Source organism: Lactuca virosa, chromosome 4 (assembly GCF_052849685.1).
Source record: "Lactuca virosa cultivar CGN04683 chromosome 4, Lactuca_virosa_CGN04683_v6, whole genome shotgun sequence".
NCBI classification, from domain to species: domain Eukaryota; kingdom Viridiplantae; phylum Streptophyta; class Magnoliopsida; order Asterales; family Asteraceae; genus Lactuca; species Lactuca virosa.
In genome coordinates, this window is record NC_136429.1 from 535,442,009 (window position 1) to 535,465,975 (window position 23,967).

The 23,967-nt window shown below is 35.5% G+C and overlaps 1 protein-coding gene across 1 annotated transcript; it reads right to left on the reverse strand.

Moving 5' to 3' along the window:
- Positions 1-22,558: 22,558 nt before the first annotated feature.
- Positions 22,559-23,318, reverse strand: LOC145107213 (zinc finger BED domain-containing protein RICESLEEPER 2-like). The gene is made up of 2 exons (XM_079044052.1): positions 23,183-23,318; positions 22,559-23,067 (listed from the first exon to the last, which is right to left on the reverse strand). The coding sequence occupies exons 1-2, from the start codon at positions 23,316-23,318 to the stop codon at positions 22,559-22,561; spliced, it is 645 nt and encodes a 214-aa protein (XP_078900178.1).
- Positions 23,319-23,967: the final 649 nt, after the last annotated feature.

Below are 23,967 nucleotides of genomic sequence, written 5' to 3' on the forward strand. Positions count from 1 at the left end.
AGGACGATGAGGGAGGCGACAAATGATACATAAGTTCCTTAAATAGGGTACAAACCCCTGAAAATTAGGGTTTTCCCTGACAGTGTCTACTCATTGAGTTGGGGCCTTCCGCACTGACTCTTGAATATTTGTTTGGTTGTCAAGGAATGGTTCTTGACAAAGTGAAACTTATATGTCAAGATGAAAGTGGGAGTCTTAAAGGTCTTGAAAGTTTGAAGTGCTAATCAAGGATAAAACCTATAGTTTATCGCTAGCACACGACTTGAGGTTTGTAACCTATTGTGTTGACATAATTCTTGTTTCTGTGCCTATTCCGGTAAAGTTGACTATGTATGTGAGTTTTGTGAGTTCTCAATTTTGTGCATAACAACCTGGAAGAAATGGTGGGCCTTGTGCTACCAAGAGGCAAGAAATCAAGATTGAACAAGTTCAATTCATATGAATTTGAGTTTGTCACTAACATTGTCTTGTGATTATGGTTTTGACAAATTCACATGGATAGGAACACATACACCATAAAAGCTAAGTGTCATAAGGTTTCTTTCCGATTAATGAAAATGATGGTGAGGAAACGCCTTCACTAAGTAGATTTTAAGTAGATAGCAATTGTGATATTTGCATTCTCAAAGTCGTTAGTGGAGCGTGTGTGGTTAACTGGCACACTAACATGGACTTGTGAGAAATGGAAAAAAGGTCTAAACATTATGATTACGGCATCCCTCTTCATAATGGTTTAGACACAAATGTGAGCTATCTAAGGAAAGGTGTATGAGTCTGAGAGGCTTAGATAAAGTTTTGTCGAAGCATCTCGTATCAAAAAATCTGAACATTGGTGATGAAAGTCAATAGAGTATTGATATCTAGAAGTCGATTTCTGAGCACATGTCAAAGCTAGTGGGAGCATAATTGTTATGCTAAATAATTATTATGCCAGTGGGAGCATAATCAATTATGATAAGTATTGTTAATTATAGAGAACAAAGTTTCGCTTGGAAAAGGTTGTTTTGCTATAATTAAGGGAGAGGAGATTATACTTAATTTCAATCCTAAAAGTTTAGATTGAGATTTCAATATATATATATATATATATATATATATATATATATATATATATATATATATATATATATATATATATATATATGAATTTTATGTTGGAATGGTTCAACATAAGGGAATTCTATATATATTGCATTCTCAAAATTCGATTATGATTACGGCATCCGTCTTCATAGTCGATTTTTGAAAACTTGGCAAATAAAAAATATTGTAGCAAAAGACTGATCTAGTATCATGTCTTTATATGAGACATCATGAATCGTCTCCCATATGCTTCGGGTATAGGATCGATCACATGTGCTATAATATCTATCCGTTCTAAATTTCCAAAATGCCTAGAGCATTAAAAGGGAAAAAGAATAGAACCGGATATGACTGAAATGATTAAGCAATTGTCGAGAACAATCTGAGGTTTACCTAAGATTGGTTTCTCATGGACAGTTGGGAGTATGATGTTAAATTTTGGAAAGGGCCATGTTGACATATTATGAAAGGAGGTAGCTCTTGTTCAGAAGTGATAGTCAAAATGGGAATATGGAAATGTTTTCCATATTGGGAGTTGAATTTTAAGAATCTATGAGAAAGTTAGAAACTTTTATGCAAGAAGGATATTCAAAGGAATGTACTTTGAATGTGAGACTTCGTTTCCATGGAATTGATCTCCACTGGAATACTTTGTAATGTCTGTTGCCAGGTCTTTGTGACTTTTGTGCATAGTCATTTCAAGAGGATCAATGCATATGAGTTTAAAATCTAACAGATTACAGTAAATGACAAGAATTTGATATTCTTACATTTACGGTAAGGATTTGGGATTGTGAAATGAGCATCATTGGAATCATGTTCAATTGATCTACTTCACAAAGTAAGGATCATAGACAAACATAGTTTGCATACTTGGAGTATGGCATGACTATTGTTTAGAAAACATAGTGTACATGCTTGGAGCATGGGACAACTTTTTTTTTAATTCAAGTGTTAAGTTGATAAATCGAAACAGAATAATGTGTAATCAATATGGTGATGAATAAAAGGTGTTTTATTTATATTCATAAGTGCGTAGACCATATTGGATTCAATTATTCTCGTGTTTCACTTTGCATGTTTTGACTTCCATAATAACTAGGTTATTCTTTCCGAATGACTAAGTTATTCAAACTTCCACAGTCGGTCATACGTCGAAAATAGGTATGAATTAAGACTGTCATGAATTGGGCTTGTAGATGACTAAAGGTGTTTAGCCATAGCAATGGTTGCTACAACATTCATGAGTGCTCATAAGTGCTGAGTATTGGAATAAACCCACTCTCACTTGCATCACTTCATGGAATTTATCTCGAGTGATCGTGAGACGGTAATATCATATAAGTCTTCAAACCTAGAGATATGAGTTGTTACCTATGAGTTGTTTATGCATTGATTGCATGAAAACGCATCAGTAACTTGATGTTATAAAACGTGCCTTTGTGTATAATTCAACAAGTAGTAGAAGCAAGTATATGAGTCGAAGTTTATCTGTTCCTTCTAGTCTTGGAGGATTAGAAGCGATATCTGGGCCCCTCGATGATTTTGTTTTGACCTATGTACCGGGCCCGGTCAGAACCTAATTGATGTGCTCAATTTAGTTTTTATGTCAAACAAATCGGAAATCGGGAAACAAACTGTTGGAGAATAAGTACGACGTTGTTCCATGTATTTGTCTGACTGATATCTTGAGAACAGAGGATTATATGATCACTTATCTAAAATGGCGCTTCATAGTTCAACAGAGTTTTGAGAGCTACGATTGCCGGTTGGTTCTTGAAGTCATATCTGCAAATATAGTTATTAGACTTATCTAAGTGGGAGACTGTTGGATAACGTGTCTAAGTCCATAACAATATTTGAGATGCACTTGACCCGACCCGGCATGGTCCATTTGGGTTGCACTTCACCCGAACAATTTGTATGGATAATCTTTTGAGAATAATATGTTTATGATTTGTTAATATATTATAAGTTATAATATATTAATATGAAATCATATTATTTAATTACTATTGATCATAAATTAATTTGGTGATCAAAAAGGTGACTAATTAAATATGGGCTCTTGTATTTTATATAGTGTGGGCTAATACTCATTTGGAATGGGCTAGGCTTGCATGGGAGTCCACGGATAGTCCATGGAGCTTTTAACCCATGGATACTTGGAAAAGAAGAGTCATGGATATTAGGGTTTACATGGATGTAACCCTAATCCTCCACACTATATAAAGGAGTCCTTGGCACTTGATTTGGCACTAGTTGTGTGTGTACAAGAGTGGTGGCCGATTTCAAGAGTGTGAATTATTCTCCCAAGAGTTTTCCAAAGTTTGTGGTGATTTGTGATTTCCATTTGAGGCATCCACACTATTGGTGCTAGGCTCTTAAACTCCAAGAAATCAACCACTACTAAAAGGTATGTCATTCTACTAGTAATTTTATGATTCAACTTCCCATGCTATGCTAGTTAGGATGTAAACCTTGGAATTTCTTATTTGCATGTATTTAGAGAAAACATAGATCCAAGGTTTATAGGGTTGCATGTACACCATAGGAGTGTTAGAATGCTCAAAACCCAACAGTGGTATTAGAGCCTAGGCTTGTTTTCTTGAATACTTGATGCAAACTGTTGAAAAATCGAAAAATCTTGCTATCTGGACAGTGCAGTCGCCGAGTCCATGGGGGGACTCGACGATTCCAAGCATATCTTCATCCTACTCGTCGAGTAGGTTTATGCACTCGACGAGTGGGAGGCCCAGAGTGCAGTTTTTCGAGTTTTTAAGCTGGAATTAGACTAGAAGCATTACACTAAACTGTTTTGGACTTATAAAACCTGTTTTTGATGTTGTAATGATTATGCTAATCCAATTTCAAAGGCTATTATCAAAATTTCAAGTTTTGTATGTGTTCATATGATTCTTGAAATTGTTGATCTTGATGTGTTTTAATGGAATCCATAATTTGTCCTCAAGTTATGGATTACCAAAAGTCTTTTCTTTAAAGTCCATTAAAAACCATAGGTTACACAAGTTGAAGAGTCTTTTCATCATAAATAGTTTTATGGACTCCATAACTTGTCCTCAAGTTATGGATGTCCAAGAGTCTCTTCATTAAAAGTTTTTTAAACCTTAATTAAACTCATAAGTTATGAAAATCCAAAAGTTTTTGAATTGTTTAAAACTTGCCCTCAAGTTTTGGAATTTGTAAAGTCTCACACACACTTTAGTTCCAACCCTTAGATTTTTAAAAGTTAAAATTCAACCCTTATACTTTATAGTATTATAAGTTAATAATATATATATATATATATATATATATATATATATATATATATATATATATATATATATATATGTATAAGAGCAAGTCAGTCTTATCGTTAGTAGGCCTCATTCACGAAGCCGGTCTATAAGGGGTATAAGGTTGTTGCCTATAAAATGGCAGCTTAATGGGTGTCCACTCTCACCCACCGCTTCCTTGACTGGTGGAGGGTCGTTAGCCGAATGGGTAGGACAAGGACTATAATTCTCATTAAAAGTATAATGATGAATATAAAGTAACTAAACCTTTTATAAATTCCCAATCTTAGTTGCTTTAGGAAAATGTCAATTTGGTGCTAACCCATGAAATTTACACTTTGTACCTTACCAAGTCGTTGGTGGAGCGTGTGTGGTTAACCGACACACTAACTTGGACTAGTAAGGATGGAAAAGGGTGACTTAATGTTTATCATTAATCGATGGAGCGCGTGTGGTTAACCGGCACATTGATTAGGATATAATATTAAGGGTACCAAGTGAATTTGCATGGTTATTCACACCTTGTTTTGTGATCCTCGGCATCCCAGTCACAAAATTTGAGAGGGCACAATCGAGATTGAAACATGCCATTGAAAAGTTCAATGAATCTTAAAGGAATCTAGGAGTTTCAAAACCAATTAAAACCTAATAATTTATTTCGTTTTTCATGGTGGAAATTGGTGAATCGTCATTCACCTACCTTCAAATATTCTATAGCTTGGATTACGACATCCCTCTTCCAAGTTATATAATATTGTGTTGGGTCCTAGCCTTAATATTTCATATTGGGTGTTATATTAAGGATTTTAAATCAACTAACTTGAATCTCTCCCATTGTAGATGTCTGGTTCAGACAAGTATGATCTTCCCAAATATCTTGGAACAAGCTTTCCTCTTGAAGATGATGTCCCACAACATCATACATCACTTCCTCCACCTCCTCCAATTATTCTCCCCGACCCACAAGCTCGAAGACTTGAAAAGTTCAAACTCACTCAAGTCCTATTGGATAGTAAACACAAGGATGGAAAGTCGGTGTGTGCACATGTCTTGGAGATGAAGGCACACATTGACAGGCTAAGGACGATGGGTGTCGGGTTCCCAAGGAAGTTGGCTATTGACTGGGTTCTTCAGTAACTTCCTGAGTCATATAGTGAGTTTGTTAAAGACTACTATGTGACAGATCTCGACATGACCCTAATAGATCTTACCTATTTGCTAATTGCTGCTAAATCAGCAATGATTTGGCGCAATGGTCAAGCAACTTTGATTGGAAGGTCTGCCTCCCAAGCTGACATGGACATCCCATAAATGATTCCTTCTCCTTTACGAGAAGGAATTAGCCATGGTCAAAAGTGATGATCATAACAGATAGGCCATTTCTGAGACTACTCTATGTGCTGGCTCAGATGAGCCTGTGCGTTTCTATTGCCAAGGAAAGGGACATTGGAATCGAAGCTGCCCTGACTACCTGAAATCTTTTGTCAGAATGTATGGTTCTGCTTCAGGTAAGTCCACTATCTAACTCTATTAAGTTCCTAATTTTTTGACCCTTAATACATGATGTGACTGGGTTGCATTTTAATGTTTTGCAGGATAAAGCAAAGGGAAGGAAGCTTAAAAGAAGATTATGCTGAATCTAATCGTGAAGATGGATTTCAATCGCATGGTTCGAAGATCGGATTCTTGATCTACTACTTAGTAGTTATGATAGATTGCTTGGAAATATGTAATAGCATAGTTTCCATTTAAAGTTGCATTGTAAGGAAAAAGTTTTTTCCGCATTTTATAAATAAATAAAAATTTTGTTTTACTTTATTTTATATCTCCTTGCAATGGCATTTATGGAAAGTTAATGTTTGTATGTTTCTAGCAATAATGAATTTGATTCCTTCATCTGTGGTAGTGTCTAAATTTACCAAATAAGGAAAGATTCTCACTACCCAAGTTTCAATTGGACCGAAACATGGAATCATGCAGGTTGTATTGCATGATGAATGAGAATTTTCATTTTTGGAAATTTAAGATTAATTCCCTGACCACATGTATATGTGAGTCAGGTGAAAGACTAAAGGATCGGGTACACTGGGTGTGTGCAGGTCAAAGTCCACCACAAAGATCGATAAGACTATTCGTCATGATTTACTAAAGTTTAGTAAATATGGTTGTACCTACAAGTTTAAGTACATATCTGAAACATTGGAAAAGTTTCAATGTATGGCAGGGCGAATGGGAAGAATCAAATTAGGCAGAAAGATAAAAGTTTCTAAAATCTGAAAAGATGGGATAGTACTTTAGTATCATGTTTTATGATCATCTTAATGATTGTGAGACCATATCATAATTCATCCTCTAGGGACATCTTAGTGCATTCTTATGGATAAAGAAGAGGAGTCATGAATTATTGAAGTGGTTAAAATCGAGAAGATGAGTCATACTTCGTTCCAAAACAAGTCTTAGAGTCATACTCGAAGATTGTAACTTGAGTGACACATCTTAAAGAAGGTTTATAACACTTGTCAAATGTAAGAGTAAAATGTTTTCTACTCTTGTACATTTGAAATTGGTAAGTTGTGATGTCTTGGATAAAACAAAGACCAACTAAGGCCAATTGTGTGAAGTGTTTATCTTGATAAGAATCCGCACTGACTCTTGAATATTTGTTTGGTTGTCAAGGAATGGTTCTTGACAAAGAGAAACTTATATATCAAGAGGACAGTGGGAGTCTTAAAGGTCTTGAAAGTTTCAAGAGTTAATCAAGGATAAAACCTATAATTTATCGTTAGCACACGACTTGAGGTTTGTAACCTATCGTGTTGACATAATTCTTGTTTATGTGCCTATTCCGGTAAAGTTAACTATGTATGTGAGTTCTGTGAGTTCTCAATTGTGTGCATAAAAACCTGGAAGCAATGGTGGGACCTTGTGCTACCAAGAGGCAAGAAATCAAGATTGAACAAGTTCAATTCATATGAGTTTGAGTTTGTCACTAACCTTGTCTTGTGATTATGGTTTTGACAAATTCACATGGATAGGAACACATACACCATAAAAGCTAAGTGTCATAAGGTTTCTTTCCGATTCATGAAAGTGATGGTGAGGAAACGCTTTCACTAAGTAGATTTTAAGTAGATAACAATTATGATATTTGCATTCTCAAAGTCGTTAGTGGAGCGTGTGTGGTTAACCGGCACACTAAAATGGATTTGTGAGAAATTGCAAAAAGGTATAAACATTATGATTACGTCATCCCTCTTCATAATGGTTTAGACACACATGTGAGCTATCTAAGGAATGGTGTATGAGTCTGAGAAGCTTAGATAAAGTTTTGTCGAAGCATCTCGTATCAAGAAATCTGAACTTTGGTGATGAAAGTCAATAGAGTATTGATTTCTAGAAGTCGATTTCTGAGTACACGTCAAAGCCAATAGGAGGATAATTGTTATGCTAAATAATTATTATGCCAGTGGGAGCATTATCAATTATGATAAGTATTGTTAATTATAGAAAATAAAGTTTTGCTTGGAAAAAGTTGTTTTGCTATAATTAAGGGAGAGGAGATTATACTTCACGTCAATCCTAAAAGTTTAGATTGAGATTTCAATCATCTTTAGTCAAGGATATATATATATATATATATATATATATATATATATATATATATATATATGAATTTTATGTTGGAATGGTTCAACATAAGGGAATTCTATATATATATTGCGTTCTCAAAATTACGGCATCCGTCTTCATAGTCGATTTTTGAAAACAAGGCAAATAAAGAATGGTGTAGCAAAAGACTGATCTAGTATCATGTCTTTATGTGAGACATCATGAATCCTCTCCCATATGCTTCGGGTATAGGATCGATCACATGTGCTATAATATCTATCCGTTCTAAATTTCCAAAATGCCTAGAGCATTAAGAGGGAAAAAGAATAGAACCGGATATGACTGAAATGATTAAGCAATTATCGAGAACAATCTGAGGTTTACCTAAGATTGGTTTCTCATGGACAGTTGGGAGTATGATGTTAAATTTTGGAAAGGGCCATATTGACATATTCTGAAAGGAGGTAGCTCTTGTTCAGAAGTGATAGTCAAAATGGGAATATGGAAATGTTTTCCATATTGGGAGTTGAATTTTAAGAATCTATTAGAAAGTTAGAAACTTTTATGCAAGAAGGATATTCAAAGGAATGTACTTTGAATGTGAGACTTCGTTTCCATGGAATTGATCTCCACTGGAATACTTTGTAATGTCTGTTGCCAGGTCTTTATGGCTTTTGTGCATAGTCATTGCAAGAGGATCAATGCATATGAGTTTAAAATCCAACAGATTAGAGTAAATGACAAAAATTTGATATTCTTACATTTACGGTAAGGATTTGGGATTGTGAAATGAGCATCATTGGAATCATGTTCAATTGATCTACTTCACAGAGTACGGATCATAGACAAACATAGTTTGCATACTTGGAGTATGGCATGACTATTGATTAGAAAACATAGTGTACATGCTTGGAGCATGGGACAACTGTTGTTTTAATTCAAGTGTTAAGTTGATAAATCGAAACAGAATAATGTGTAATCAATATGGTGATGCATAAAAGGTGTTTATTTATATTCATAAGTGCTAAGACCATATTGGATTCAATTATTCTTGTGTTTCACTTTGCATGTTTTGACTTCCATAATAACTAGGTTATTCTTTCCGAATGACTAAGTTATTCAAACTTCCACCGTCGGTCATACGTCGGAAGTAGGTATGAATTAAGACTGTCATGAATTGGGCTTGTAGATGACTAAAGGTGTTTAGCCATAGCAATGGTTGCTACAACATTCATGAGTGCTCATAAGTGCTGAGTATTGGAATAAACCCACTCTCACTTGCATCACTTCATGGAATTTATCTCGAGTGATCGTGAGACGGTAATATCATATAAGTCTTCAAACCTAGAGATATGAGTTGTTGCCTATGAGTTGGTTATGCATTAATTGCACGAAAACGCACCAGTAACTTGATGTTATAAAACGTGCCTTTTTGTATAATTCAACAAGTAGTAGAAACAAGTATATGAGTCGAAGTTTATCTGTTCCTTCTAGTCCTTGGAGGATTAGAAGCGATATCTGGGCCCCTCGATGATTTTGTTTTGACCTATGTACCGGGCCCGGTCAGAACCTAATTGATGTGCTCAATTTAGTTTTTATGTCAAACAAATCGGAAATCGGGAAACAAACTGTTGGACAATAAGTACGACGTTGTTCCATGTATTTGTCTGACTGATATCTTGAGAACAGAGGATTATATGATCACTTATCTAAAATGGTGCTTCATAGTTCAACAGAGTTTTGAGAGCTACGATTGCCGGTTGGTTCTTGAAGTCATATCTGCAAATATAGTTATTAGACTTATCCAAGTGGGAGACTGTTGGATAAGGTGTCTAAGTCCATAACAATATTTGAGATGCACTTGACCCGACCCGGCATGGTCCATTTGGGTTGCACTTCACCCGAACAATTTGTATGGATAATCTTTTGAGAATAATATTGTGACATCCCCATTTTCACGGCCAGAAAAGGCCGATTTTGTTTATGCTTTATAAAAATCAGAGTACCTTTTTTTAATAAAAATGTTGCGGAATTTGTTCCCAGAAAAACATGATAAATACGTTATCAAGGCATTTCCGAAGAAATGTATTTTTATTCATTTTAAAACATTGGGATGTCATCGTCAATACAGAAACATAAGCATAAACAGAACTTACATTCATTATCACTAGTGATCTATATCCCTTTTAAATCCCTCAGTGTAAAGTGGCGTCATATCGACACATGTGATACAAATAAGCTTGAGTGGGTCAGGTTGGGAAACCTGGTGAGTACATAGGGTTTTCAACCCACAATAATATAATTATTATGTTTAAACAACAAACAATCAACCCAATTACCCTTCCCCATTATCTTTTTTATTCTACCCTAAGAATCAACTATTCCTCGTTCATTTATTCCTAAGGATTATCCTAAGGAATCGGCACGAAATCCATCGTTGCCAGAGTCTACTCATTTGGCACTACGTCGCATAGTCGCCAGGTTTTAGGCACTAAGTCTCATAGTCGCCAGTTATACAACAGGCACTACGTCGCATAGTCGCCAGGGTTTAGGCACTACGTCTCATAGTCGCCAGGGTTTGTTTATCGACAGTATCGTTTCCGAGAATCCACTCGCAATACATGTCAATGGGTTTTTAGAGTACATCTGGTGAATACACAGTTCAAAACACCTACAGGTTGCGAGCCTGCTAGTGTCCACTGCACTGTCTAGAATAGTCTGTGGTTGTCATCCATACTCTGCTGAATGACGGGGCCAACACATGGGTAAAAGGCTTCTCTCATGGTTTACCTCTCACCCTTATCTCATGGTCTATATCACTTCTCATCATTTTATTTTTGTCACACAGCAACTATTACATCTACCAATGTTTTACCCAACACATTTTGTAGATATAAAATACATATACAATTTAAATCATTTAAAACGTGTATACAATCGTTCATCCAGCATAGATAGCAAGTATACAGATAATATGCACACGTAGCACGTAATTTATTTAAAATACTTCATATCTATGTGTAAGATGAAAGTAACTATGCACTCACCTGGAAGTTGGTGACTCTGCACTCGAACAGCGCTTCGTTACTTCTTAAAACAATTTCCATCGACAAAACCTAGTATCAATACCACTAGGGTTTAGTCTAACGTTAACCGCGACTAATTAATAGCCTAGCTATTATTATTATTATATAAGCGTTAAATAACACTCAATATAATTCATAATAATTGCCCAAATAATTATTTTAAGGACCTAATAACATTACTATAATTATTTAAAAGCTATATTAAAAATTGCATAGGCGTAGCTCACTTACAACGAGTTTTATTAAAAACCGGGCTTTGCTCGGAGCAGCGTTTCCGAACCGAAAGACTCTTTTTCTCAGGACTCCGGGAGCCTCGGGGCTTCCTTCGGGTGCTAGGGGTTTTTCCTAGGGTTTAGGGGGGTTAGAGGGGTAGTGAGAGAAAGTAGAGAGAGAAAGGAATGAAGAAATGAGTGAGAAATCCGGAACATTTCACATGGTATTTATAGGGCGAAGTTCGGACCTACGCTGCGCGTACCACTCAACTACGCTGGGCGTAGTTCGGATAAGGGTGCCAGCTTCGCACCAACCTTGGACGCGGGGCGTAATTCCAAGGACCGAAGGTATGCTGGGCGTACCAACCTTGGACGCGGGACGTAATTGCAAGGCTACGTGGCGTGATCCGAAGCGAAGCCTTGGCCAACAAGCAACGGCTCAGATGCGGCCACGTCATCACCCTTCTCACAGATTTCGCAAATTGCACTCTCGACTTTAAAAATTCGTAATTTTCACATACGAGCTCCGTTTACGACGTTCTTTATATCCACGTGTAGGGGTGAACGTACTCTACAAGTTTCGTTTAGACTTCGTCGGCTAATTTTGACTTTATTTTAAATTCATATTTTTAACAGGCCGGGACAGGATTGGTCCGTTAAAAATTCATAACTTCTTCATCCGACGTCTGTTTTCGTCTGTCTTTTTATCGATATGCTACTATTGACGAGATCTTCGATTCTCGTTTAGGATGTGTCGGCTAAAAACCACTCGATCTAATATTCGAACTTCGGGTTGTACACTGCTAAGCCGAAACTTCGAAAAATCATAACTTCTTCATACGAAGTCAAATTTGGGCGTTCTTTTTATGGACGCTCTCGGTTTAACGTTTTCTACGACTTTCGTTTAGATCGCTAAGGCTAAAACTCGCTCTATCGTAAATTCACTATTTACGTCTCCCGGTGCCGTGCCGGTTTTGCCGTAAAACTTCGGCGGGTCATGACTTCTTCGTTATAACTCGGATTTCGGCGTTCTTTATATGTACGGAAACCTTGAGATATATTCTACAACTTGGTTAAGCTTATTTATTCTAAATAATCTTTTGTCGAAAAGTCGTTTTCGATCCCTATTATCTCTAGATTGACTAGCCCGGATCTACGGGCGTTACAAATATGTTTATGATTTGTTAATATATTATAAGTTATAATATATTAATATGAAATAATATTATTTAATTAGTATTGATCATAAATTAATTTAGAATTAATTTGGTGATAAAAAAGGTGACTAATTAAATATGGGCTCTTGTATTTTATATAGTGTGGGCTAATACTCATTTGGAATGGGCTAGGCTTGCATGGGAGTCCATGGAGCTTTTAACCCATGGATCCTTGGAAAGGAAGAGTCATGGGTATTAGGGTTTACATGGATGTAACCCTAATCCTCCACACTATATAAAGGAGTCCTTGGCACTTGATTTGACACTAGTTGTGTGTGTACAAGAGTGGTGGCCGATTTCAAGAGTGTGAATTATTCTCTCAAGAGTTTTCCAAAGTTTGTGGTGATTTGTGATTTCCATTTGAGGCATCCACACTATTGGTTCTAGGCTCTCAAACTCCAAGAAATCAACCACTACTAAAAGGTATGCCATTCTAGTAGTAATTTTATGATTCAAGATCCCATGTCATGCTAGTTAGGATGTAAACCTTGGAAATTCTTATTTGCATGTATTTAGAGAAAACGTAGATCCAAGGTTTATAGGGTTGCATGTACACCATAGGAGTGTTAGAATGCGGAAAACCCAACAACAAAAGCCTTTTCACTTTTTTCCATCTCTTGAGCTTAACGTGCATAGTAAGAAGAGTCCTTAATCTTGGGTTTCTGTGTGACTTTGGCTAACCAATCCTTGGAAAAGTGATTTGCATGACCACATTTGTGACATGATTTTGGTTTTGTCGGACTTCGGAGTCTGTGAAGATTTCGAGGTGTGATTTGGTGTAAGAAGGTTAGGTTTGTAGGATGGTGTGTTGAGGATTATTTTGGTGAGGAGCGTGAAAACGATTGTAATATGGTTTGTTGTAAGGATGATTGTATTTTATGGAAAGTAAGGCAAACTCCTATTGAAAACGGAGTTCGGAGTCTATATCTTCCGGATTAAGGTCACCAGCTCATTGATAGTTGTTATTGCTGGGAGCAGGTATGGATGGAGGTGAGGGTTGAACTGGAGGGATATATGGAACAACAGCAGTGAAAGGGTCCGAGAAAGACAGGTTTGGAGTTTGTGGATCATAGGAACTTACTAGAGCTAGAGGACCTCCAGTGAGTTCACATAGGGTTTGTGCAACATTTGATTCATGACCTCGAAGTTCATCGAACAGTTGGTAGAGCTTCAGCTTTTTCAGAGATCCATTGTTCTGAAGACATGACTTCACATTTCCCCATCCCTTTCCGAGGCTGTTTATGAACTTGAGGTTGTATTCAAGTGGGGTTCGGACGATCCCATGAGCTGTCATGTTGTTAACGACGATTCGGTATCTGTTTGAAGCCGAGGCAACAGATTCACAAGATGTTGTAATGAAAGTGTTGAACTCATTGACAACCGAGCTTAGACGCTTATCCTTCATGTTCTCTGACCCTTCGAACAAATCTTGAACTGTGTCCCAAATTTATTTTGCGGATTTGCACAGTTTGATGTGCTCAAAGAAAGAAGGTGGAACACTAAACACCATTTTGGAAAAGGCAACTTGATCTGCATGTAGCTTTTCAAGATCATAAGCGGTGAGAGGTGCTTGACGTTGTTGATCCTGTCCCAAGAGAGTTGTAGCAGCATCTCTAACAATGGTTCGAACTGGAACATGGGGACCTTATTTAACGGATCTCCAGATAGATTCGCCTTTTCTTTTTCAATTAAAAATCTTTCCATTTTGACATTCCAATGATCATACTCTTCAACAACTAGCAGTGGGGCACATGTAGGGCAACTCACGCTATTTGATATTTGCATTGAGTATATTTCTTGAGAATTAGAAGCAGCCATTGAAGTTAAGATATCTTGAGCAAAAGTGGTATATAGAAGAACTTTTATCCTGAACACAGAAATGATCGAAATACCAAGGTAATATCGAATCAACTATAATATGTTCTTATGGATTCAAAGGAAAACCACTCAAGCTCTGATACCAATTGTGAGAACAAGAATCTAATTGTGCAGGGACAAGGCTTAAGAAAACTCAAACCTTGAGTTAATGCTTAAGATCAATGGTTGCTTCTGATTAAGAGTTCCAGTCAAGTCTGGAAAGACTAGTCAAGACTTGAAGATGAGAATCAACAAAGTAATTCAAATATTTAGTAGAGAATAATGAGTATAATCAAAGTAAAGACAATAAATGAACAAGCAGAATGTTTGAAAGAGTTTGATTTGAGAGAAAGATGTAAGTGAAGTAAATTCAAATATTTTTATCTTTGGAGTAGCAATCTGTCATCGATTCTTAACATTAAACACTCTTTAAATAGGAGAAAGGAGTATATCGTACAACTCAAACACATACATAGGACCGCACAAAAGAGTTACTTCTGACACTCTGATTATCCTTTCGACAAAATAAACTAAGTCCTATGAACGGTTATCAAATTAACATATTGAAGCGAAATGATAATCCATTAGGACTGGAATAGTCCAAACATAGAAAATCCAATTAAAAATACTCCCAAATTCAATATCATGAATAAAATTTTCAAAAACAAGAAAGCCAGTTGCCCATGTGATTTGTGGTGATATACCTAATCTGGCCCCAAACACAAAGGACTATATGAATGCTTATTTTGAGACTTATTCGGATAAACTATCATTTCTAAAATAAGAAAATAATTTAGAAAGCATAAATGCCCAATATATCTAGTAGGTAAGAACAAAACATAGAAACGATAGATTGATCATGGATTACGAGCCTGTGTTATTATCTATAGGATCAAATGACAACTCGTAAATGTTTAGTCCACAATCAGATATGATAATTCATAATACCATTGGAACATTACTTCCAATTCTTAAGTATTTTTATTAAAGGATAAAGTACTGACATTCTTAATAATGTGTAGTGACTGTAAGAGAGTAATAGGATTAGGAAAGGGAGAAACAAATTTGATCATGATTATTGGGCCCTTGCTACGGCTCACAGGATCAAAAAACATATTGTTTCCCAAAATATTTAGTCTATGATATTATGATTTAAAAACTATATATATATATATATATATATATATATATATATATATATATATATATATATATATATATATATATATATATATATATATATATCATGAGATCATTCTGAGTCATTTAAATGCGGAACATTTCATATGTTTTGTGTTTAAAAGAAAAGTCATGAAATCTATGAAACTTGTATATTGACAACAGTTTAAAAGGTTGATTCAAATATATGAATAATATGTAATATTGTGGAATCATATTCTTGGAAATGGGAATTGCATTGCCAAAGACCAAGTTGGATAGGACCTTGGAATTAATTTAACTACGAATCTTATGACGAATGCAAGACCTATTTTTTAAGAAAATTGATAAATGTACTATGTTATAATGTGAATATATGTTGGAATTAGTTTGAGTTTTCTCCAGATAGATTCGCCTTTTCTTTTTCTATTAAAAATCTTTCCATTTTGACATTCCAATGATCATACTCTTCAACAACTAGCAGTGGGGCACATGTAGGGCAACTCACGCTATTTGATATTTGCATTGAGTACATTTCTTGAGAATTAGAAGCAGCCATTGAAGTTAAGATATCTTGAGCAAAAGTGGTATATAGAAGAACTTTTATCCTGAACACAGAAATGATCGAAATACCAAGGTAATATCGAATCAACTATAATATGTTCTTATGGATTCAAAGGAAAACCACTCAAGCTCTGATACCAATTGTGAGAACAAGAATCTAATTGTGCAGGGACAAGGCTTAAGAAAACTCAAACCTTGAGTTAATGCTTAAGATCAATGGTTGCTTCTGATTAAGAGTTCCAGTCAAGTCTGGAAAGACTAGTCAAGACTTGAAGATGAGAATCAACAAAGTAATTCAAATATTTAGTAGAGAATAATGAGTATAATCAAAGTAAAGACAATAAATGAACAAGCAGAATGTTTGAAAGAGTTTGATTTGAGAGAAAGATGTAAGTGAAGTAAATTCAAATATTTTTATCTTTGGAGTAGCAATCTGTCATCGATTCTTAACATTAAACACTCCTTAAATAGGAGAAAGGAGTATATCGTACAACTCAAACACATACATAGGACCGGACAAAAGAGTTACTTCTGACACTCTGATTATCCTTTCGACAAAATAAACTAAGTCCTATGAACGGTTATCAAATTCACATATTGAAGCGAAAGGATAATCCATTAGGACTGGAATAGTCCAAACATAGAAAATCCAATTAAAAATACTCCCAAATTCAATATCATGAATAAAATTTTCAAAAACAAGAAAGCCAGTTGCCCATGTGATTTGTGGTGATATACCTAATCTGGCCCCAAACACAAAGGACTATATGAATGCTTATTTTGAGACTTATTCGGATAAACTATCATTTCTAAAATAAGAAAATAATTTAGAAAGCATAAATGCCCAATATATCTAGTAGGTAAGAACAAAACATAGAAACGATAGATTGATCATGGATTACGAGCCTGTGTTATTATCTATAGGATCAAATGACAACTCGTAAATGTTTAGTCCACAATCAGATATGATAATTCATAATACCATTGGAACATTACTTCCAATTCTTAAGTATTTTTATTAAAGGATAAAGTACTGACATTCTTAATAATGTGTAGTGACTGTAAGAGAGTAATAGGATTAGGAAAGGGAGAAACAAATTTGATCATGATTATTGGGCCCTTGCTACGGCTCACAGGATCAAAAAACATATTGTTTCCCAAAATATTTAGTCTATGATATTATGATTTAAAAACTATATATATATATATATATATATATATATATATATATATATATATATATATATATATATATATATATATATATATATATATATATATATATCATGAGATCATTTTGAGTCATTTAAATGCGGAACATTTCATATGTTTTGTGTTTAAAAGAAAAGTCATGAAATCTATGAAACTTGTATATTGACAACAGTTTAAAAGGTTGATTCAAATATATGAATAATATGTAATATTGTGGAATCATATTCTTGGAAATGGGAATTGCATTGCCAAAGACCAAGTTGGATAGGACCTTGGAATTAATTTAACTACGAATCTTATGACGAATGCAAGACCTATTTTTTAAGAAAATTGATAAATGTACTATGTTATAATGTGAATATATGTTGGAATTAGTTTTAACTAATTCAAATATATCCAAAAGTTAGGATAAAATGTATTTATGGAATCGTTTTCTTGAACATGTAAACATGAAATAACTTACCAAGTATCCAGTTGGATCGGATCTTAAATACCATTTGATCATGAGTCATGTGTAAATGTAAGTCATGTTTATCAAGATCGATGATGTGAAAATATATGATAGAATTAGTTTGCAATAATGGAACATAAAGAACCCTGAACCTTACATGGTGACATCGGAAACTTTCCTAACATTACACCTTTGAACCCATCAATAGTGATCTATACACCATTTAACTTATGAGGCACTCCGGGGGCTGAATTGCTGATCCATTGAAATCTACTGATGTTTCAGTAATAGTTCTAACATACTGATCATATGAAAAGGACTATCCATCCCCCGACACATCACCAACCAAGAACATACCCATTCAGATAGAAATAAAGATCAAAATATGTACCAATAATTTCTTGCGGCTCAACCTTGACCTCCCGACGAACGATAGGTGCTGGAGCCTGTACTCATTCCACAACCCATGCAAGACAGTCGGGTTTTAGATGACCCGACTCATGACAGTGAAAACACATCCTATCCTTTTTGGAATCACGTACGACATGCCCTTTCTCTCCACATTTGTAGCAAACTTGTGGGTTTTCCCCCCCTGACCTCGAGCACCCAGGTTAGCAGCATTTTACTCTTCGCCCATCACTGGAAATCCTGAATTATGTGTCTGCTTCCTCTTCCCTTGTTGCATTTACACATCCAGATCTCCTCCCTTATTCGCCTTAGCAACCTCCTCCATGACACGAATGGTTGCAGTCCGCTCCTCAAACTTGATAATCAATCTGTTAGTGATTCGACCAATGATACCACTAAAATCCTCTGATAAAGTATGTCAAACTTCATTGGTAATCCAATTGCATATTCCTACATTGTCTGCATCAAACTTAGAGGACTCCACTTATCATTTGGTAATCGACATTCTTCTGAACAAAGAGGAACTATCATCCCATAACTAAAGCATTATCATTATCCTATTACCTTTTAACCGCTACACATAAATCCTCACATCAACCTTCTACCAATCCTATTACAATCTTCATGATTTTCCTTGATTCGAGTACGGATCATGTGATTTCAATAGTACTGGCCCAATACTACCTTCCACACCTATCCGTATTTTCCTCAAGAATCATCATGGATCCTCTAAATAATTCCCCATGACCATTCTCATAGTTCCTTGCGTTAAACAGCGTTCTAAGGAACCTCCTAGGCTCTCTTTGGATTCCACACCATATATCAACATGAATTAACACTGTTCTGAATCCACTAAGAAACCCACCGTTCCCTGCTCTCAGCTGCAAATGAAACTTCTACAAATGTCTATTAACTATCTTACAAATACATTTAAACGAAACAAAGATTAAACAATCTTTCGAGTGAAAGTTCTTGCCATACAATGATTGGACTCATAAAAGAGCCATGCAGCAGAGCCGAATCAAGCAATCTAAACTTATTTAATCTTCATGGCATGCAACCTAACTTATTTACTTAATAGTTAATTAGCATCTATATGGGTCTCACAAAGCACAAAGCAAGCAACATTCGAGTAGCGAAACCGAGACAATAAGCCATCATAAAGATTAGGAAATTCTCTCACACAATTCCTAAAGATCCTTAGCCTACCCACTCTCATGCATCTCTAACAGTTCACATATTAGCCATAAAAAGGCATCTCTCTTATGCATGCATTCTAGCATGCATTACTGAGCAGATACTTATTCTAACTTCTCTCATGCATATCATACATATAACATATCCGTATGTATGGGTATTTTGAGAGTCACTTACTTGAGCTCGGCTGATTTCATGCATCGCACCCCTTTTATCGTAAAAAGTCTTTTTGAAAATTGTTTTCTTTTAAAAGATTTTATCAATTCCTCAGTTTGAGTTCAGACACACTCGAGAGTGTGCTTGAATCCCCCAAACCTAGGCTCTGATACCAACTTCTAACATCCCAAAAATACAAAGTAAAAATTTGATTTTAGATAAATCAAACCATTTAGTGTTTTTTACAAAAGACAACCAGAGTAACTATTTTCTTAAAACATCAGAGTAAAATCGAAAACAACCAATGCAGAACAGATCTATAGGGGATGAAGTGTGACAAAGTCGGGCCCTTTTCTTAGGAACCAGAAGTACTTGAAAACATTTTAAACATAAACCGTAATCACAAAGCTTAGTGAGTTTCCCAGAGTACCATATACCATACATACCTTCGCCATGGGCTACCCTCATGGTATTTTCTTGAAATGCAATGGGCTACCCCATGGTCTTAAATCCAAGTGACATGGGCTATCCCGATGGTCTTTACTTGAAATGTCATAGGCTACCCCTATGGTCTTAAATCCAAGTGTCATGGGCTACCCCCATGGTCTTTCCCTGAAATGTCATGGGCTACCCCCATGGTCTTACATCCAAGTACCATGGGCTACCCCCATGGTCTTCCATGTAAGTGTCACAAAGGCAACTAGCATCCTACATAGTATAGTGAGAAGACTCACTTCACAGATGTACTCAACCAATATTAGCTCACACCAACGACAAGTGGGTGTTGCACACCACCTAATAAACCATACGAGGTAAACCCTTAGTCCACCTTATAAAACTAAAAATTTGACCAAAAGTCAACCCATGTCAAAAGTCAACGGTCAAGGTCAAAGTCAACAATAAAAATTATCATAAGCCGACTTCCAAGTCGTGATCAATCCATGGTCACGTCGTGGAAAACGAACTCAGGCTCGATCAAATCTCAGTCATGATTAAATCTATTGTCACATCGTGATATTCACACCACCATGTCGTGGCAGAGTCCATCCAAAGCAGTCGATGAACCTCATTGTCACGTCGTGAATACTGCATTGGGGCAACTTAATGCATTAAGACCCTAATCCTTTAAGTCACTTGTTCCAACTTTCTTGAGGGATATTTTTCTCCAATAACATTGTAAAAATCGATGATTTATAGACATGCATTTTGAATGCACATCTTTAGCTCATGCTAGGTCAAAATGATGAAAATAGAACCAAAATATCAGGCACGGATTCAAAACTCAACCAAACTTCAAATCCATAGCATATAACCTTCAAGGGGCCTCAAGGATCCATAAAGTTGCACACTTCATGGAATTTTTCCATCCAAACTTCCCCAAACATGGAGATAATGCACAAAAATCCTAGATTTAGAAGAAAAGAACATAAAGCTTGGAACTTGAACAATCGCAATGGTCTAGAGTAAATGCTAGGAGATGATGATGAGAGTTGCAAGCTTGATCTTGGCACTAAAGAGGCTTCCCTCTCTTTCAAGACTCCAAAATCACCACCAAAAGCTCAAAAACTCAACAGTGGAGGATAGGGTTTCATTGAAAATCAAATGCTTACATTATCATTCTGGAGGAAACATTTCCATGGTTTAAATGAAATGAAAACAAACATATAAACCATTTGTTGCTTACTAATTTGAGGGTCCATTACTTAACCAAGAAACTAGTCAACAAAATAAGTATTCATTCATCCAAGCTCATGAGCAAAGATAAACAAACACAATAAGATAGGGATGTTGATCGGGTAAAATTTTCGGGTTTCGGGTAATTCGGGTTTTTCATATAAAAAAAATTACCCGTTACCCTACCCAAATTAAATTCGGGTAATTCGGGTTTGGGTAATTCGGGTAATGGGTCGGGTAAGGGTAATTCAGGTATTACCCGATTTTTAAATTTTGTAATGGCACATAAAAATAAAGGTAATGAAATAAGTATGTCGTGCTAAACTTTGAACATTGAGATTTTTTACTCAATAATATTTGAGATATCAAGTATTCGTTTAACAATTTAATCAAATCTAATAAGATGTTAAAAAAACAGATACTTAAATAAATAATAACAACCAAAGTCTACCATTTAAATTACTTGATATCAATGTATATGCATGTATTTTGCATTTACCAAAAAAATCACGTCTTAAATCTAGAAAACATAGAAAACCATTACATAGTATGAAAATAATAACATGTCAAGTTCCAAAAGACATTCATAAATATACTCGTCTTCTTGCAGCTACTCGTTCTTCTTGCACCTTCACTACTTCATCTTGCCCAATTCTATATAAAAAAAGTCAAATAATGTTAGTATTAAAAGGAAAAGATATTAAATTTACAATAACTAAAATAATGAACGATAAACAATTACCTTTGTCAATTTGTTGATTTTCTTCCCAATCTTTTTCATAATCGATTGTGTCACTTATGCTACCCCGAATCCAATCTTGTGTACAAATTAAACTTTTAACAATCTTAGGAGTCAAAGAACTCCTAAACGAATCCAACACCCTCCCACTAGTGCTAAAAACGGATTCTGAAGCTACGGTTGAGACGGGAATGGCAAACACATCTCTTTCCATCAATGATAGAATCGGGAATCTTGGACTATTCACTTTCCACCAATCTAGAATACTAAACATTTATGAGTCGTCTTCAACACTTTCTTGCAAATACTTTTCTAACTCCCCAATTGATTCAACTATGTTCGTCTTCATCTTTTCTTTTAGTTTATTTCTCAATGGGGATTAGGTGCCATAGAATCCGGGTTTTGGTATTTTCCTAGTATCGATGATGAAGTGGTAGACTCGGCGGTAGTTGAAGTAGAACTTGGAGAATGAATTCTAATATAATCATTATATAATTCATACATAGAATCCATGATATATTTCTTTTTGGCCTCCACCCCCTTTTCTCCATAACGATCCTCAAGTAGTATAACCAAATACTTTACTTTGTTCCTTGGATCAAGAATCAAAGCAAAGTAAAGAAATAAATTCATTTTTTATATGTCGCCAAAATACTTATCAAACTTCAATTTCATGGCCAATGCAATATCACAAAGACTAGAATCGGAAATATCATCATCCAAGAGCGTACAAATGGAATATATATCTTCAATGCATGTGTTCGATGTCACATAAAGTGTCCCGTAAATCCTCAAAGTAACATCATGAAAAGGTTTTAAAAAATGACATACATTCCTAGCCCTTTCCCAATCGCTTGATGAAGGTATCGACAAACCCGCCTTTTCAATTTCGTACCGAAAATCAAATTCCTCAAGATCATATCTCTCAAAAGTTTTTTCGTAAGCATGGGCAATTTCCAACATATGGTAAGTGGAGTTCCATCTTGTTGACACATCTCTCTTCAAATTTTTTGTTATACCGGGATTAGTAACCTTAGCAAACTCGGTAAACTTATGAATTCTAGAAGGCGATTGTCTAATCCATTTAACCGCCCATCGAACTATCTCAACCGCCTTATAAACTTTTTTTATGCCATCTTGCACCACTAAATTTAAAATGTGGGCAACACATCGAATGTGCATCCATTTCCCATTTAGAAGACACTTGTTGGGGTTTTGAAAACTTTTTTTTCAAGAAGTCAATTGCCACATCATTCACACTTGCATTGTCAACAGAAATTGTGAAAACGTTTTCTATTTCGCACTCCATTAAACATTTCTCAACCATTTTTCCAATATCAACCCCACGGTGACTCTCTTGAGACGAAAAACACAACACTTTTTTTTCAATTTCCATTCGTTATCAATAAAGTGGGCGGTGAGACACATATAACATGATTGTTTTTTAGAAGTCCACGTATCGGTGGTCAAACATATTCTACCAACATTTTTTTAATAAAGTCAAGAATTTTTTCTTTTCCGTCTACAAACAATTAGTAGACATCCGTTGTGCTTGTACTTCTACATGGAACTTTAAACAATGGTTGAGTAACATTATTGTAATACCTAAAGCTCACACCTTCTACAAAGCTAAAAGGAAGTTCGTCAACTACCAACATGTGAGCTAGAGCTTTCCGACTCTCATTTTGATCAAATTTCCAAGCTGACAATTTGTTTTTATCACCATATTGGAAAGCTAGAAAACATTTCCATAAATTTCAAACACAATATAGCATTAAGTCTTCAAAACAACCAATCATCCATGGGTTGAATCCTAATCAACCAAACATTAGTCTAGCCAAGCATGGCCAAAATGAAAGAAATACAAAATAGTTTAGAGGTACCAAACATAGTTCAAGAAACAAGGATGACAGAAAAATACTTCAATCTTCAATTCTTCAAAACCCTCCTCAGAGCAAAAAGCGGTTGTTCTTCAATGTGTTCTCTTCTCTCTCTATTCAAAATCTCCAGTAAAAACTGTCCAATTTCCGGATCCAAAAGCTGAC